The 19,638-nt window shown below is 34.3% G+C and overlaps 1 protein-coding gene across 1 annotated transcript; it reads right to left on the bottom strand.

The window, feature by feature from the left end:
• Nucleotides 1–10,573: 10,573 nt before the first annotated feature.
• On the bottom strand, nt 10,574–17,645 carry LOC142530885 (transcription initiation factor TFIID subunit 12b). Its single transcript, XM_075636783.1, has 9 exons — nt 16,726–17,645; nt 15,685–15,903; nt 13,629–14,168; nt 13,320–13,394; nt 12,635–12,713; nt 12,118–12,182; nt 11,745–11,780; nt 11,479–11,658; nt 10,574–10,873 (listed from the first exon to the last, which is right to left on the bottom strand). Exons 1-8 carry the CDS (start codon nt 17,464–17,466, stop codon nt 11,482–11,484), a joined length of 1,932 nt encoding a protein of 643 aa, XP_075492898.1. The 5' UTR covers nt 17,467–17,645; the 3' UTR covers nt 10,574–10,873; nt 11,479–11,481.
• Nucleotides 17,646–19,638: the final 1,993 nt, after the last annotated feature.

The raw sequence follows: 19,638 nt of genomic DNA on the forward strand, positions 1-19,638 counted from the left end.
CTCTATTACATCAAAGACAAACAACCAAGGTGAGGCAAAAACCTTTAACCAACAAACAAAAAATGATCAATCTAATTATAACTATCACGGAGAAGAAAATAATCTAATGACAATTATAAAAAGGATTGGTTTAGAGGATTTTCAAAACTCGCAGTCTTTTGTAAATGTCAAGGTAGTAGATCTGAAAATGAACGCAACTGTAGGAAGTGAACAACCCATAATTAGCAAGGCACCTCCTCATGAACCATCAAGATACAAACATGGGAAGAACCCGAACAGATTTCCAAATCGATGGAGAAGTACATTCAGCAGGAACAAGGTTAAGGAGAAATCAAATTATCTTGCACCAAACACGCAATAAGAAAATTGTTTTAAAACAAATATATTTTTATAGGGTTATACTGAACCTTGATGTTCTGGATTTCAAAAATAGAGAAAATCTCATGGATGAATGGACATCAGCTATGAGAATCGCAGTAGGACTACTTGATCTCAACTAAGAAGGATTCATTAAACTTTTATAAATGAGTTTCATGGGATAAGTCAAAATCATCTTGGACATGACTTCGACATAAACCAAATAGTCAGCCGTAACCAGATAATCTTTTAGCGAGATAGTCGAAAGAAAGACTGTCCTATTTAAAATATAATTTATAAAGGTAGACTATTTTAACAATCAAGACATGGAGAAGAAAAAAATATATATTCAAGATCTGTATAGTCTTAAATTACATGAGATATGTTTAGTGAGTGAATATATTATGTTATTCTCTAAATATAGATAGAATTCATGGGACGAAAAATATAGCAACACCACTTTTCTTCTCCAAAATACCAAGTCCCGAGAGAGAAATGATAATAAGAGAATATATCCATGGAAATCTAGATTCTCTGGCCGGACGAGCCTATTTTCTAAAGAAAAGTTTTCAGAATGGTGTCATATGACAACATTAAAAAAATAAGGGATATTAATAAATGTACTCCTTTATGTTGTAAAAAATGATCTTCCAACATTAACTAGAAGTAAGCCACAAAGGCAGAAAAATGAAGAGCTTTAAGTCTCATTCTTATACCATAAGTGGAAGAAGTGGATGATGTTCTTGAAAAACAAGAACAATATGGTGATCTAGACAGAAGGACATGTCTTATAAATTTGGAAACAAGGTTGACCATCAAAGAAAAAATTGTCATCCCAAGCATTGAAATCATCACAAAACATGAGACGAACACAAACAAGGAAAAATTCAGAAGAGCTCACTCCAGAGCTAAGGAAAGTTTTTAAGATTGTATTGCCGGACATGAGAGCATGATGCCATATTTCGACCAACTATTTAGAAAATAATAGGAAGGGAATAAGGAGCTTCGAATCAATTCCATATATCAAATAAGTAGTTTACTTCAAGTGTATCGGTTTGAGTATATTCCATCAGACGAGAGTATATATGAAGAAAAGAAAGTCTTAAGTCAAGAAAGATCCGACGGAAAGACATAATCAGAATTCAACTAAAGACAAAGTGTTTTGACATGAAACACGTGAATATTTGTCTAGATTCTTTAGCCATATAATTATCTTATAACACAACATGATCTAAAAAATCATGAAAGAAAATCCTAGCTTACATAGATATAAAAGATTCTCTGCATTACAGGTAAAAAAGTTCTTAAGAAATCTTCGCCTAAGGAAAATAAAACATCATCTAATGTACAAGGTTTTTAGAAGGGAAATGACAATCTCCATGGAACTTATGAAAATCAGATGGAGATACCATTAATTTATTTTGAAAAAATAAAGATGAATTTCAAAAGCTCAAGCTTGAAATAGCACAAACCATGTCTTGAATTCATATTAAAGCAATCCAGATCATGATAAAAGCTACCTTCAAAGAAGTAATAAATGCACCTATTGATATTGCTATATGCGATAAATGAATGAATAATATTCAAAACTCGATAATGGTAACTATCTCAGGAAATCTCTGTTCAATAAAAAATGTATGGTAATTTATACAAGAATTGGTTACAACTTGACAAATCGAGATTTCAGTCGAGCCTTAATGTTACATCAAAACCTCAAGGAAAAAAGATTAATGAAAGAAGGTAATAAACCATATTATATTACTTATTGAATTTCGTATGCTCTATCTAATACACATCACTCACAATTTTTTTTTTATCAAAAATGATTTAATAGAAATTTTTTATCCAGAAAGGAACAAGTTTTCTTCAATACAGAAAACATATATCTAGATACAAAACATACCAATACTACAAAGGAATCAAATTCTTAGACTAGAACCAAAGATACTATCTTTTCAAGGAGATATGATCATAAGTCATTTGTGGGAAAAATCACATGTCCAGGAAATCCAACCGGTAACAAAAATCATTTCAACAATAGGAAAAGTTAGATGTTATGAAAGATGGAGGGATTTCGAAATAGTATTCGATATTACAAGAAAAAATCAATTTTCTTGTAATATCATATACTATTTGGAACAACCTACGATATGAACTTACCAAACAGGGGCGGAGCCAGGATCATTATTCAGTGTAGGTAATAATATACTATAATTAATAAAACAAAACCCAAAAAAGACTGGTTAATCATAAACATAAATAATATGTCATAAGGTTCAAACACAAGCTACACAAGACCAGAAGTAGGTGTTAGTTAATCGGTGGTTCAAAGAAACGGTTGTGTTTTCTCGATCTTTTTGAACAAATAAGGTTGTAATATTCACATCTAACTTACGAAGAATTAAGCAACAAATATTAACGAAGATAACAATCGATCTCAAGCGAACCTTCAAAGAACTCGTCTTTGATAATCCGAGTGAAGAACAATCGACAAACGCCACAAAGCATTAAACTTTGATAAGTTTGATTTGAGAAACACATAAAGGTGTATACAAAGCCAAGCTTTGAAATTGAGAAAAAACTCACAAAATATTATAAAACTCAATGTTCATTCATTTTTTTTTATAATGGCCAAATTTCGTGTATATAATGTTTACAAATCAAAAGGATATCAAAAATCTAGTTACCAAATAACTTAGAACTCTAAATTAGGCAAATAATATTTCTTCACGCAGGTGGCGCGCTGGGGCGGTATAATTTGACGGCCGTAGCACGGAGTGTTCTGGAATGGGCGCGTTGGGGCGGCAATGTTTGGCCGCCCTAGCGCGGGGCTCTAGGGTCCGGTCTTGATTTGGCCTCCTCTTCATACTTTAGGCTACAATAATTTGATTTGATAAGAGCACTATCTCTGATCGAATCACAACATGTTTACAAGATTATACTCATATATGGTATGTATTACAAAATTCAATCCTTCATGCTATTGAAAAAAAATGTCAAGCCGGGAAAATGTTTAGATGAGTCGGCTGAAGAAAAAATTGATGCTCCAGATCCTTATCTTGAGCCATCAAATTAATCCTTCACTTCGGGGATTGACGAGAAAGAGATCAACTTTAGACCTTGATGGATCGGTTCGGGCACCTATGAGGGTGCTTCAAACACAATATTCTCAATGAGCTGCAATAGCTCTTGTTCTAAGAATGTATACACCGATGAATTAGATCGAGTTTGATTTCAAACCAAGCGGAAAACACTCGAAGTAATCATTCGTTAAGAAAAACTGATAAATTTTAAAGGGGCTTTTAGCTTGTGTACACTGGTTAACTGAAATAAGAGGAATCAATTCGAGCTTGTATCAGTTCAGTTATTGTGAGAACTGAATTGATATCAGCTGAACTGATCAAATCAGTTTAAAACAAAAGTTAAGCAGTTAAATACACAATATATGTTTATGGATGTTCGAAGACTTCAACTGCTCACATGTCACCCCTTCTACCACATCGGATAGGATCCACTAGAAGACTTTGATTTATACAAACCCACTCAGCTTAGGACTTACCCAACTGTCTAACTGAACTCCTAGACTAGACTGAAGGCAACACATTTCAGTCAACATTTGTTTAACTTCTGTGTGTCAAAGACTACATACACAAGTTTATTGTCTTTGTGCAAGACCATATTTGAGTGGTGGTGAGTGTGTGTGAGACCTGATCTCTGTTTACAACATGAAAGTGTTCTCACACACTGAGAAAATTGTGCTTCTAATCTAAGCTGATAACACGATGAAGTCTTCTCTCTGGGATGATTGCTTCTTGTAAGCTGATATGCAACATGCGTGGCCCTTTTTGTATCTTCACGCACTTTTTTTCACCTCTTGTTATGTATTGGTTTTTACTGATCTTCTATTTATAGATGAGAAACTAATCGTACAGTGAGACTCAATAATTGTATTCGTTGCAGCTTGAATGCGTTCTTTGAGATTTGTGTCTCGACTTTTCTGACATCTATGCTGGAACTTTTGTCTTTAAGTGTTGCTGCAACGTCTATTATTGTACCTTAATCGTACAATAGCTTCTGTATCGTTGCGCATTGCTGGAATCCACTTAGGTAAATTTGTCTTGGTTTGAAACTGATTAAATCCTAACTGATGCACCCAACTTGTCATCTGAACGGATATTCAGTTGGACTTGTGAAATAAGTTATCTCGTCAGTTGATCTTATTTCACTTTTTCAGTTGAACTGGCTGATCTCTTCATCAGTTGAGCACTTCATCAGCTGCCGGGCTTTTGAAGATCTTCTGCTGAATTGCCTATCAGTTGGACAATCAGTTGAACTTCTCTTTGATATATTAGTTCAGCTGATTCTGTTTGGGCAATCAGCTGGTACTTTCAGTTCGCACCTGTTAGCTTCAGTTTTGGCTCATATAATTGATCAGTTCGAAGCCTGATAAATTCCAGCTTCCTGCGCACTTAGGTAAATCACTAGAAACAAAATAACAAGTTTTGTTATCATCAAAATCAAGATTGCGAACATGAAATGTTCCAACAAACCTTAAACTGGCAAAGGAAAAACCAATGTTGATACTAATGAGTTTACAATTTCTCCATTTTAGATTTACCAACATAATCAATAAAAATTAAAAAGTAGAATATGAATCAACCCAACCACAATACAGGTTGATATAGCAAGAAAGTATCCGATGGAGTAAATGAAACCAAATTCCTATCCTAAGGAGGTCAATATATTGTATGAATTTGGGGCTCTTGCCTCTATTTATACTACATCAATAGCTTACCAGAAATCTCAGCAGTAACAAAGTGGGTACAAGAAGCTGTTCATGAAACATGGACAAACAACGGCTATTTGAACAGTAGAGACGTCGTGAAATTCTAATTTTTTTAGTGCAACACCAGAAGCAGCCGAAAAGACTCACACAAAACCTTTCATTTGATCAAGCTTACGAGACCTGATATGAACATCAAGAAGTTCATCAAGGATCCCCCAGAGAATGAAACACATCATATTTCATCACTTACTAAAACTTTATCTCCAATCGGTGAGCATGGGGATTATGAATCTATTTCACAAAGATTGACAAAATCAAATTTCCATTAAGTTTTATCGAATTCTTTAAGTGAATATTTGTTGTTAAATACTATGATAAGAAAAACTACAAGTTTTGCAAAATATTCATTTGGCAAGAAAAGAAATTTTGTGTGGAACAACAAGCTGTCGTGGAGTAAAGAAACTTGCCGGAAATTTTGTAACATGGCTCATGACTGGTCAAAGGGAATATACCCAAAATATCCGAACCAGAAAGAGTTAGACTGAAAACATACTGCGTAGACAAGTACAAGTGTTGAAGGACCACACAAGGCACGTTTTCCTCGGGGACCGACAAAAGCAAAAGATTCATCGACCAAGGTAAAGAAAATATATGATCCAACAACTCCAATAGTGGAACATGAACCACTCAACCACCTCTAAAGGACAGGTCCACTAACTAGTGTAGGTCTGGACCACCCACTACAAGACACAGTCGGCAACAACTAGCATATAATAATACATAAATTTATTACAAGTATGAAGTCCGAACTTCAAATTCGAGAGGACTTCTATAAATATCAAGGCAGAAGAAAGATGAAAGTATCATTCAATCTTTTTATTTTCTTTCAGAACAAAATTTGTAATATTTTCTTTCAGCTACAGGGTATTATTATGTAATAATATTTTCTATGCTGAATAAAAGAAAAAGGCTTTCTGCCCCTCTCATGTATTATTTTCAAACTAAAACTTATTTACTATACATCCTGAGTTACGAAACGATACAACATTGTGCTAAGTGTTGTTGAAGAGATCTATGTCAGGAACCATATGTTAAGACTGCATGGTTAGACTTTTAATATATATATATATATGTATATATATATATGTATATATACAACCCTCATATTTATGGTGTATAAGTTGGAAACCTGCATAGTCTTATGCTTTTGGACACGGTCGACAGGTGTAACAACGTCATATGCCTAAAATGGGGTTCTTGGATAATTTTGAATTTTTTTAACAAGTTAGGGAACTTAAACGAAATTTTGATGGACAAAGGACTAAAGTTTAAATGAAACTTGAGCTTGAAGATTTATTTGAAATTTGTCCTTAAATTAATCCATTCTTATGAGTTGTTGCAAGTTAATTAATATTGTTGACTTTTGCCTTAGTTTTCTTCTTTTTTAAAAATTTCTTTTAGAGCTCTTAGTAAAATGGTTAAAAGTTGAATGAGTCATAAGATCGACTTTTAATATCTCCATAATATTTATTTACATATAATTATTAAAATCTAAAGTATAACTATAAAATATCAAAAATTATTTTGTTTCAACCCAAAAATTTGAATAAATTTTTAAAACTTTCAACCCACACACAAGTTCTCTGTGTTTCTTTCTTTCTCACACCTCTTATTCTCTTTATCCTTTCTGTCAGCCACATTTATTGCATGTCGGCCAAGTGGATGCATTTAATGCACATGTTGGCTGAATTTTTTGAATTCGTTAAGTGGGTTGGCATATTTGACGAGAAATGTTCAGATGGAAATAACGCATTTTTAACGCGTTTTCACATTGACAGAGGCTCTATAAATAGAGCTTCCTCCTTCATTCTGAAATCATCCATTTTTTGAGTTTTCTCTCATTCTATAGCATTTGAGTGTTTAGTTCTATAATATATGTGAGGTGTTTGTTCTCCTGTATTAAGAGAGTATGTGTTCTCTTTGGAAACACAGTGAGTGAGTTGTACACTACAAAATATTATAGTGGAATTCTTTTCATCTTGCCCGTGATTTTTTACCCTAATAATTTTTAAAGGTTTTCCACGTAAATCTCGGTGTCCAATTTATTCTTTATTTTCGGGTTTATTATCTCAAATTACCGCACGTGAGACCAACAAGTGTTATCAGAGCTTTGGTTTAAAATTTATTTAATTTATTAGTATGGTATGTGGTTGCACCCTAGAGTGATCTTCCACAGCAGAAAAGATTTTTTGAGATTTTTTTTATTAAGACGAGATTATTTTGTTCAGTCTACTAAATTGTTGTAGACATAATGCGGGCATGTATGAGATAAAAAAGTTCAACATAAGAAATTTTATGCTGTGAAAAATAAAGATACAAGCAGTTTTAAGAAAGGAGAATTGCTTGGCGGCTATTGGGGATAGACCGATGGAAATTACAGATGATGAAAAGTGGAATGAGATGAATGACAATGTTGTTGCCAATTTACACTTGGCTATAGCAGACGAAGTACTGTCAAGTATCTCTGAGATAAAAATATCCAAAGTTATTTGGGATACTCTGACAAAGATGGACGAGGTCAAATCGCTACACAACAAGATTTTCCTAAAGAGAAGGCTTTATACTCTTCGGATGGCGGAATCTTCATCGATGACCGACCATATCAACACACTAAATACTCTATTTGTCCAACTCACTTCCATGGAGCATAAAATAGGGGAAAATAAACGTGCGGAGATTCTACTTCAAAGTCTACCAGATTCGTATGATCAACTTATCATCAACATAACCAACAATATTCTTATGGGCTTTCTAAGATTCGACGATGTCTTAACTGCGGTTCTCGGAAAAGAAAGCTGGCGCAAGAATAAGGAAGATAGATTGGTAAACTCGAAACAGGCAGAGGCTTTACCGATGATAAGAGTAAGATTCATGGACTGTGACTCCAGTGGGAGCCAAAGACGAGGTAGATCAAAGTCTAGAAGTAAGAAGAAAAATATTTACTGCTTTAAATGTGGCGGTAAAGGGCACTTCAAGAAAGAGTGTACGAGTATCAAAAAAATTCTCAAAGAAATGTGGTTAGTACTTCAGGCAGTGGTAAAATATTATTCAGCGAAGAGCCAACAGTTGCAGAAGGCAGACACAAATTTTGTGACACGTGGATTATGGATTTAAGAGCGACGTGGCACATGACATCTCTGAGAAAATGGTTTGATCATTATGAACCAGTATCAGGAAGATCTGAATTCATGTGAAATGATCATGCCTTGAAAATTGTTGGGGTCGGTACTATCAAAATTAAAATATTTGATGGCACAATTCGCACCATACAAGAGGTACGACATGTGAAATGACTGACGGATAATCTTTTGTCTTTGGGGCAATCGGATGATATCGGGTGCAAAACACGTATCGAGAACGGGAGCATGAAAATTTTGAAGGGTGATCTTGTGGTTATGAAGGCGAAAAAGTTGTTGCAAATCTGTATGTACTTTTGGGAGAAACACACAAAGAGGCAGAACTAGCTGTTGCATCAATTGGTTCAGAAGAAGAATTAACAGTGTTATAGCATAGAAAGCTCAGGCATATGTCAAAACGAGGGTTGAAAATTCTCTCAGAACGGAAGCTGCTGCCGGGACTTACAAAAGTGTCACTACCCTTTTGTGAGCATTATGTTACCAGTAAATAACACAGATTAAAGTTTGACACTTCTACTGCCAGGAGCAAAAGCATACTGGAGCTGATTCATTCGTATGTTTGGCAAGTACCAGTTGTATCCCTGGGAGGAGCGAGATATTTTATCCCGTTCATTGATGATACTAAATAATTATAAGTTATAACTAAAGGTACAAAATCAACCGAATTCTACGAAGAAATTTACGAAAGTTTGTAAAAATATTGCAAAATATCCATATAATTTTGTCAGCAAATCCGTGAGATTATGTGAAAGTTAATAAAAATCTATCAAATTAAAAAAACTCTATTATTTAGAAAAGTCATTATAATTATTTAATATGTGGATTGAATATACCAACTTAATTTTGCATATAAAATATCATGTTTAATTTAAATTTTTTACAACTAATGTATATTTCATTTCTCTCGTATTTTATCTGTGGCAATGTCATCATGTTATTATAGCATACAACGAAGACTTTTGAAAGGAAAAAAATAAATTATACACATATTAAGGCCGATAGTTTAAAATTTGCATTTTTTTTATAAAGATTCAGGGGTGTTTGTTTGTTCGTTTGTTTTTATACAATATTATTCTATTTTATCGAAACATTAACATCAAAATAGTATAATTTCTACATCAAATACAAATATCATCTCCAACTCATTTTTTTAATTTTAGCGCAACACTTTCTTCACATAATGTAATTTTTATACCAAATGCGACACTTATATCAAACATATCAACTCGCTAAAAAGAATATTCTCGAAATGTTCTCTATAATTTTATTTATAATAATTAAATAATTTCACAAATAATTAAATTATAAATTTCATAAAATACATATATATTAAATTTAAAATGAAATATTTATACACAAAACATAATTATATAATTAACTTATTAAACAATTAAAATATCCAAATAAAAACACTAAAATCAATCATAATTTATTTTTTAATCCACTAACCCTATTTTAAAAAAAATTATTTATCATAAATTATTTATATGGTATTATTCATTTTAAAAAACATTATATATATATATATATATATATATATATATAAAGGTGTTAGCACAGCACTGTAGACTAGCAACACTCCAACAGCGTAAAGAATAGCGTATAGAGTAGGGTAGAATGGCCTGACGCAAAATGCCAGAGGGATAGAGTCAGTATTGGAGATAGGCTATTTAAATCGTAATATTATGCTTGTCCAAAAGAAAAATCATTATTTTTTACATTAAAAAATAACATTATTTATGGATTGGACATGGTTAAAGATTTATTTTACAAAATTAACACTTGACAAGATTTAAAAAAAATCATGATTTCAATATTCTACCATTACAATATTATTTAAGTTACTAGTTAACACATGAAATAATAAATTGAAATATAAAAGTAACATAACTAATTTTTAATTTCAATCATTATAAAATTTGAGTCAAACGCGTGACTACTTGAAAAAATTCATTCGTGACCATATGTTTAAATTATTATATTTGAATCAGTAGTCGTATCTATTCTCACACAGCCTTTCATTCCCTGTCTGTCCTCTTACAAGGACACGTATCCTATTGTACGAGCTTTTCATCTTCCCGTGCAGTGATGCACACACAACATGTGTGAATCCACAACAAATTTGTCTTGAACATCGGTGAAGGTCGAGATTTGTTCAAAATACATAGATGAGGCTACTTACAAAATACAAATAAAGTTTGACAAAAAAGTTCCAATTTCGTCTGAATGAAAATATTCACAAAGAAAGAAGTCAATAGTCAGATCAGATCGAATTTATTTTCAATGTAATACAAAAAAAAATTAAAATTAAGAAAACCCTCCAATTATAAGAATAAGAACTTGCTGTATCCAAATCATTCAAAAAGCAAATGGTTAAAATTTGAAGGACTCTAATCACGTCAACAATCCACAAGAATTCCCAATGCTCGACACTAAAATAACACAAATAATCTAGCACAGTATTGATAGAATTCAAAAAAATTATGTATTCAAACCAGCAACAAGTGAGAGGTGGCAGCACCTTCGATTTAACCTGCAAGAGAAAGAAGGTGTATGTACTCGATGCATGTATGAATTTTGATAGTAGCAGAAATAAATGTAGTCGAACCATTTGAGGACGAATAATTTGTAACAAAAAGATAAACGATTGCACTTCACCAAAAGAGCAAAAAATCGAAGAGAGTTATATGTAGGCACAACTGACAGCCACATAAGAAATATTAAACTACTGATCTCAAATGGACCATTTCGTTCGTAAAAATCATGAATGTGTCCTATTAGGCTTCTCGTATAGTTTTTCAACATTTCGTTAAAAGCAGCTACCCACAGAAGAAAAACTAGACGTTTGAAGATGAAAACTGAGACCATTAACAAAAGGCAACAAACACTCACAGATCCCAGAATGAAAAAAAGAAAAGCCTTTCAAGTTGTTAATTCTGTGTTCTCGCATATTTAGTTTAAGAGACAATACATGTGGGTTCTATAAAGAAAATTATTTCTTGTGGACCGTCGAAGAGCATCACAGACATCTCCATTTAAAATAGCATCTACATTACTCCGTGTAACCGGGAATCACAGGAATTATCACCAACAGTTTATACTGAGAAAGAAGACTCAGAAAAAAGAAGGAATCGATACCTATTAAAACCTAGTCGTCTGTTGCAGCATCTGGGGAACATCAGATTGTGATACCAACTGCTCTGAACTTGGAGAAGGCCTTATTACATGGCTTGGACCAACTGGGTTACTAGGCCATTGTCTCGCCAATGGAGCAACATTATTCGTCTCAGATTGAACAGGCGCCATTAAATTACGTATCTGAAGAAAATATTCATAAAGAATGCGGTATATTGTTACTGGAAGAAAAATGAAAGCCAAATTTCAACACAAACAAGGGAACTTACAACATCTAGACGCTTCTTATGGACATCGCTTGGTGCCTGCATGTCAGTTGAATTCGGGTCAACATGTATGTTTACATCCATAGTTCATTCGAGTAACTAAAGCATTTGTTTGCATCTCATGTAATTTTAAGATTCCTACTATTTCACAGGCCTATACTCTAAGCCACGAAATAACTTGGATGATATGAATTTTTTAGTTTGAGGTAAATCTTAGATGTATGTGAAAAAATTTATTTTGTGATGTAAACCAGATATCAGACTGAGTACTTCACAATCGTCAAAAGAGTATAAAGAAGGTCTGACAACATTCATGACTAAGAAAGGGGTATGCGTCATTAAACAAACTTCACAAAAAGAAACAAATAAAGCTTACATGGACTGGATTGTGTTTCCTCTCTTCACTTGAAAACCCAGGAATGGATAAATGCCAGTTTTTCTCTGCCAATATTTCATTTAGTTAGCTTCATGTAAAACAACTAGAGGACAGGGGGGCCTCTCATTTCTAAAGGATAACCTGAGAAGATAGAAGGCCTTTTTCAATCTTTTCATATTCGTTCATTTATTTTTCAAACAAGATTGAATTTTCATTTGAATATTCCCCAGTCGTCCCTTGAACATAAACAAATTTCTCTGCAAACACAATAATGGCTTCAAACCCTATCATAGATTCATTCTGGCAGGCCCCCAAAGTGTGATGTGAATTGTACGTTACAAAGAATTGTTGTTTCATGTATTTCACAGAAGAAGTGCAGGAATAACAACTTCGGAGTAGTGTAAAATTTTATGATCTATTTCACTAGTGACAATAAACAAAAGGTATATGTGCAGGCGATGTCCTGATAGTTGACAAGAACTATCCAAAAAGAGTGTCCCACTGAATGCAGACAAACCTAAATGCAGCAACACATCTTTGGCCTCTAGAGTTGAAGATTTCCGATGCTTAGCCAGGGTGCACGCAAATGTAGTAACCTACATGACAAAAAACACGCTGTTCTCTTAAACGATTAATGCATGAGAACTTGGCTCACCAAACAAGTAATTACTTCTAGTTCTACCATCAAATCTGCATGCGGTACTTCAAGATAAGCATATGCTAACATCACAATTGACTAATGGAGAAAAAGCCAACTTTTTTAGCTAAGCTATTTGGAATAAATAACTAGATAGTGAATCGACAATTAGAATTATTAAAGGTATATATATATTGTATATTCTCCCAGTCTAGTGGCCCCAAATTTATAGCCGTTGTTCAGTACAAGATTAAACAATTTAGCTTCGGAACCAGTAATAAAGGAAACATCAGAGTTACACACTTCTTGCAACCCGAAAAGAGAAGGCAGCGAAAAGAATGAACAATTGAACCAAAATTTCGCAACTGTTTGGCATGCTGAAGCTTGTCAAGAATTACTACCCCACCCCCCAAAAAAAATCCACAAACTCCTCAAACATATGCCATAAATGGACCATAAATAAAAATACATCATCAGTAAAGGTTAAAATTAGTAATAAAACAACAATTTCAACAGAACAATCAATTTATAAATAGCAAATAATTCAGGCATTTGCGAGCCTCACCGATTCAATAAAGTAATCACCAATCTCCAAAAGCAGGTCTTCAACTTCTGGATCCAGTTTTGCATTTAAATCCAACTGTGACATTGAATGGTAATCAATATAATTCCTTCGCTGTTAAATGCAGTGAATGCAAAAGATATACATAACCCTGATAAATTTTTTGACATATTTTTTAGATCACTTGCAAGTGATATTAGATAAACGAAGCCGTCAACAAAAAAGATCAGCAAAGATTCAAATCATGAGTAAAAGGTAAGTGAACGTATAGATCCAAAACAAAAAGTATACGTAAGAAAACAAGGGAACGACCTGTGACACCAAATCTTGTATCTTTCTCTTCCCAAGAAGTTGATTGCTCGCTTCAGTGCCTTGGCTTGAACTCCCACCAGGTGTTGTTGCACCTGAGGCCGTAGCATCGGGTTGTGATCCTGTCAAACTAACGGATTTCTGACCTCCAGGAGCCACCATTCTTGGAGATTGCTGTTGGGGCAAAAGTTGTTGTGGTGGCAACTGCTGCTGCTGCATTGGCTGCTGTTGTTGATGTTGCGGCAGTTGCTGCACCTGTGAATGGCCCAGCTGTGATTGCTGCTGTACCATCTGAGATAACTGCTGTGGATTCAGACCTACTGAATTTTGATGAAGCTGTGAAGGCGCTAGTTGCTGCTGCATAACCAGCTGTTGACGATTTTGTTGAAGACGAAATGAAGCGGAATTGGGAGAGGATATTGCAGGCATTTGCTTCAACCACTGCTGTTGGGATGTAGCATTCTGGATCAAAGTAGGTTGCCCGTTCTGAGCCAACCCGGACAATTGTCCATTCATGAATGATGTCCTCGTTACACTCTGTCCCTGCAATTTAGAGAATATGCATAATATTACATACTGACCAATAAAAGAAAGGTAGGGTGTCACACACTACACATTAATTTCGACAGATTCCAAGGATTAAAAGGAAAAACCATAAATGCAAATACGAGTAAATGCAAATTTCCGAACTCAAAATTAATTGTAAACTGAACAAATCAATTCTCCATTCTTCGGAGTAAAATAGTATTTATTGCATGATTTAGATCAAATTCCAGAAAAAATTTATATGTGAATATTTTAATCACATTTTCAGAAAAAAATTACATTATAAATTAAAAAGAGCATACTTAGCACAGAAAACACTATGGAGGTGCGTATAAACTCAATGTCATCCACTCGACCTGTCGAAGATGCAATTTCACATCTAAAACTCTCGTTCCACAAGTCTCAAAATATCTCAAGTTCTCAACCTCTGTATCTTCACATAAATCAACTTTTCTTAATGCACCCAAAGGCAGGAAGGATCACAGGTCGAGGGAGTTAAAAATAAATTTTCCCTGGGACAAACATTTTCGTGCTTGGACGAAAAAAAGTTGTGCAGGAATAATATAAAGTGTTACCAAAAATCGCAAACTGATGATACATACTTGCAATTGATGTCATGGGAAAATGGTACCGCGGCATACGTCTATCTGATACATGCCCAAAAATATTTTACGTTTGCGATTTCAAGCACAAAAGTACTCATTACAGAGTAATTATCAAGTGGACAAAACAAATTAACCAAAACTCAGTCATTAGTTTGATGAAAGATAAATTTTACATATGATATAACGTAATTTATGTATTCAAGAAGACAATATAATACTTTAATGAGTTTCAGTAACTCAGTTGTTCCTCTTAGGTAATATTAACATTAGTTAGAAATATAAACATGTAAGAAAAGTTTTGAGCAGCCTCCCCGGTAATATATAGCAAAAATCAGGCACTTCACATCTCCGACCTTAAAAATAAAAATTGACTGCTTATTTAGCTAAAAGTAGGTTAAATTCAGCTTCGGAAGATCATAAATTTAACTACACAAGATCGAACAAATATTAAATGGTAAAATTCGGCACGTTAGATTCCGCGACAACAATATAAAAAGATCGGATGATTAAATATAATGTCAAGTGGAAGAAACGGGTCATATATAAAGTGAATTTAAGGAGAGAACAAGGAGTGAATCTGAAACAAGGGCTAACATTTATGCTTCAGACCATAGCTTGCACGTAGGAATTGTTAATCCCATAAATAGTCAGAAGCAATGAAGGGGTGAATAAAATAACAAATATTATAAACTTCAGAATACAAACAACAAATTTCAGATACTTCTTACCTCCAACAGCAATTACATGTTTTCTGCGGATAATATGTTAAAAGACATTACATGCGAGGTACGTTATTGATAAAACTTCTCCTCTTGGAAATAAATGTTTAATTACCTTTGCTTGTTAATTAGTTCAACGGAGTGACCACAACAGGAGATGAAATCACGAAAATAATGTAAAAAGTGTACCTGACCAGCATTGAGAGCAATTTGCTGTGACAATTGCTGCCTCAGTTGTCCTGGGATCATTCTTGGTTGGGTGTAAGCAAGTGTCCCATTTGCTCGAAGTTGAGAGCTCAAATTTAAAGGCCCCATCATCCCCATTGCCTGCATTCCTGGCAATGACTGCCCGGGAGAATTGCCTTGATGGAACTGTGATGCTTGAATCAAACCAGCCTTTTGCCGGGGCTGCAACCAAGTGGCACTTTTAAAAACTCACACACAGTAACCAGAAAAACTCCACGTAACAGAAAGAAAGAAGCTGATGAAAGTATTTGAGGCCAGCTACCATTTTGAGAACTAGTGCAGCCCCACACCAAGGCAGCAGTTCTCAACAGTTGGTTGGATTTGGACCAAAAGATTTGAATTTGAGATGATAATTTGGATTTCAAATGGCCCCAATCTTGCGAATATTTTGAATCAATCATGTTGATTCAAAAGAACTTTAATGAAAGGAGGGATATTCCTTAATTTCAAATTCCTCCGTCCAAACACAACCGGAAAGCTTTGCAGTATAACCATTTGTAAAAACTAAACTAGTTTCAAACCACGAGATATGTATGGCACAATGAGGTAAGATCCAACTTCTTCCATTCATCTGAAGCATGTTTAACACACAAAGAGACGATAAAAACACAAAAGTGGTGTTGATTTTTTAGCATAATAAATAACAAAACCAAAATCAAAGATTAAAGAAGATCAGAAACTGAGATTGCCTGATCAAAAAAGAAAACCTCCAAAACACTGGGTGGAAAATGATAACACATTAAACTAGTCTTATAGTGAAAACCAAATGTATAGGAGCAAAGATTATTTTTCCCAAAAATATTAAATATCATGTTGCTATAATACTTGCTATACGAGTACACAAACATCATATTTTCCCATGTAAAGCCATAAATAGTGTGATCATCAGAGTTCTTGTATTGAGGTAACAGAAACATCATGTAAAGATGTAAAGGTCGATTTTTATAAGAGAACTAAAAAGATTGTGAAGATTGGATCCCATACCGAAGTTAAGAACTGATTTTGCAAATTAAACTGGGCAGCGGTCGCTGCTTGACCAGATAACATGGGTAAGGCTCCTGTCTGTCCCATCATTGCTGACCGCGCCAAATTTCCACCTCCTATCTGTCCTTGTTGCTGCTGCAACTGATTCTGTTGCCCCATTTGCTGCTGATGCTGTAACTGATTCTGCTGCCCTATTTGCTGCTGAAGCTGATTATTGTTATTGCTACTGATATTCTGTTGCTGCATCTGCTGCTGCTGTATCGCATTCAATCCGCCGAAATTCATCTGCCCGTAAATTCCTGAATTCTGCTGTTGCTGCCTCATCATTCCTAATTGATTACCAATACTACCATTCTGTTGCATCTGATTAAGCCTAGACATCGAAGAATTCCTCTGCAAACCTTGAAAACTCGAAACCCCAATTAAACTATTGCTATTACTACTACCATTGACGTTGTTATTATTCTGCTGTTGCTGTAATTGTTGCTGGAGCTGCTGCAACTGTTGCTGCTGTGCTTGCACCATTTGCGAGTGTTGTTGGGGTTGTACAAGTTGCTGCTGCGATTGGACCAATTGCTGCTGCTGCGGTTGCGCCAATTGTTGCTGCTGCTGATCAAGGGAAGACGAGGACGATGGTAGGGGTTGTAATTGTTGTGAATTGGAGGGTTCAATTACGGACGGTGGTTGTTGCAAGGGCAAGGGTTTCGACAGAGACGACGATGAAGTCGGATTTTCCGCCATTGTCACGAAGGTTTTAGGGATTGAGCTCAAGTTCGTGGATCGATTCACTTCTTGGCGTTGGAATTCATGCCAACGTTCTTCACTTCGTATGGGTATGGATCAAAGAACAGAAACTTTTTAGGTCAATTTCATAAATGCTATAATTTGTTAATAGGTATGATCAAAATTTCTTATAAATCTCCTTAAATAAATTCTTAAAAATCTTGATGAAATCGTAAAATCTATCTCAATAAATCTACCTCAAATCCTAATAAAATATTTTTTTACCATTATATATTAACAAAAAAACCGATAATATCACCAATAGCACATAAAATTATAAGATTTAATTTTAACATAATCTATAAAATCTTGACAAAGTATTGATGCTAAAAATAAAAATTAAATATATATGCAGTAATCTCTTATTAACATTTCAAATTCTTTAGAAAAAATTACTAAAATTTTAGTTTAACCTTGTCTATAATTTCAAATTTATATATACACACACTACACACATATATATATATATATACTTCTATATTATATTATTAAGTTTGATATATCTAGATTAACTAACTTTTGGTGTCATGGTCTGTTTTAATAATTATATATATAAATAAAATGTTTAAATTTTAAGGCAAATCATGTGTAGCTCAGGGATAGATCCTTAGTTTTTTAAGCATTAGGTTGTAGGTTCAATTCTTACATTTTTTTTTCTTTTTCTTATTTTTTTAATTAATATATCAAAATTGCAGTATAATTTCTCATTATTTATTATAATTATATTTTAATCTTCATTTAAATATAAACAAAATAAATTATAAAAAATATTGTATAAGACGTGCATCATTACACTATTATATTATTAAATTTTAGACAATTAATGTAACGTCCCGAAAATTTGAAGGTCCACGTGTACCACATGCATACAAGTTATTAAATTCCTTGTGTATTTTAATTAATTGTTTTGATTGCATAAATTAATTATGATGTACGTGTTGACGTGTTTAAAATATACTTTTCTATATGGATGTATTAAAATGTATTTTTAAGGGTTATTCGAGTTGCGATCGAGGAACGGAGACCGATGGCTGAAAAATGGAAAATATTTTTATTAAATAATTGTTTTTAATATTTAAATTTAAGGGTGATGCTTCTTCTCATTTTTTAAAATAAGGAGTTTTGAGGTGATTTTACACGCCGGGACGTGATTTTTATCGGTGTTGGATTTTCAACAAAAATACGAACGTTTTGGTAACTCGGCTAATAAATTCACAAACTTTACTAAACAAAATATTTTAATTAAACACTAATGGGTTATTTGGACCTAATTAACTTTGTTAATGGGCCTAAACTTTTGTTAGTAGTTTATTTACTATTTAATATGCAAAACCCCACCCCATACCCAACAATTTTACACGCCCCTTCCCCAACCAATTCAAAGACTCCTTTGCACCTAAAATACACGGCACACACACAAGCTTAAAGCAAGGGAAAAAGGTTTTCAAGCCAAGCTCGATCGTCGTCGTTCTTCGTAATCGTCAATGTCTAATCGTGCGTTAAATACGCAAAGGCACGTCATATTCTTCCCTTTACTCATCCATCACACCATAGTATTTGTTTATATATGTTTTGCATGAAAAACAAGTGAATATTTCAAATAATTTCGTTTATGCATCAAAGGTGAATTTTTAAAGCATGTTGTGGATCCAAAAATCATGATTTTTATGTGTATAAGGGGCTGCCATGATTAGGAATTGTTATGGGATGTTTTTACACGTTTTTAAAGGGTCCTAGAACACATGAACATGTTGCACACAAGACATGATAGAAGCTGGACCCATCTACACGTTTTTGTGGCTTAGGTGATCGGCCAAGGGAAATATTTGCATGTCTTGGCTTGGGCTCGACCAGGGATGGGCTAGGTCATGTGGGGGTCAGGGGAGGAGTCCTAGCCACGCTAAGACTCGAGCACAAGGGCTGGGAAGGAGTCCTAGCTCCAACCCGAGAAGCATCAAGCTGCGCGCAGGAGCAGCTGCAGCATAGGGAAGGAAAGGCTAGGCCAGGTGGATTTGGGATAGGCTAGGCTAGGTCCTTAGGGTCCTAAAAGGGTGCACAAGGGTCTGGGCAGGGGCTGGTATGGCTTGGTTGGCTGCTGGCTCGAGAGGAAACGTGGGAAGCACTTTAGGG

The sequence above is a fragment of the Primulina tabacum genome, chromosome 17 (assembly GCF_025594145.1).
Source record: "Primulina tabacum isolate GXHZ01 chromosome 17, ASM2559414v2, whole genome shotgun sequence".
In the NCBI taxonomy this organism is placed as follows: Eukaryota; Viridiplantae; Streptophyta; class Magnoliopsida; order Lamiales; family Gesneriaceae; genus Primulina; species Primulina tabacum.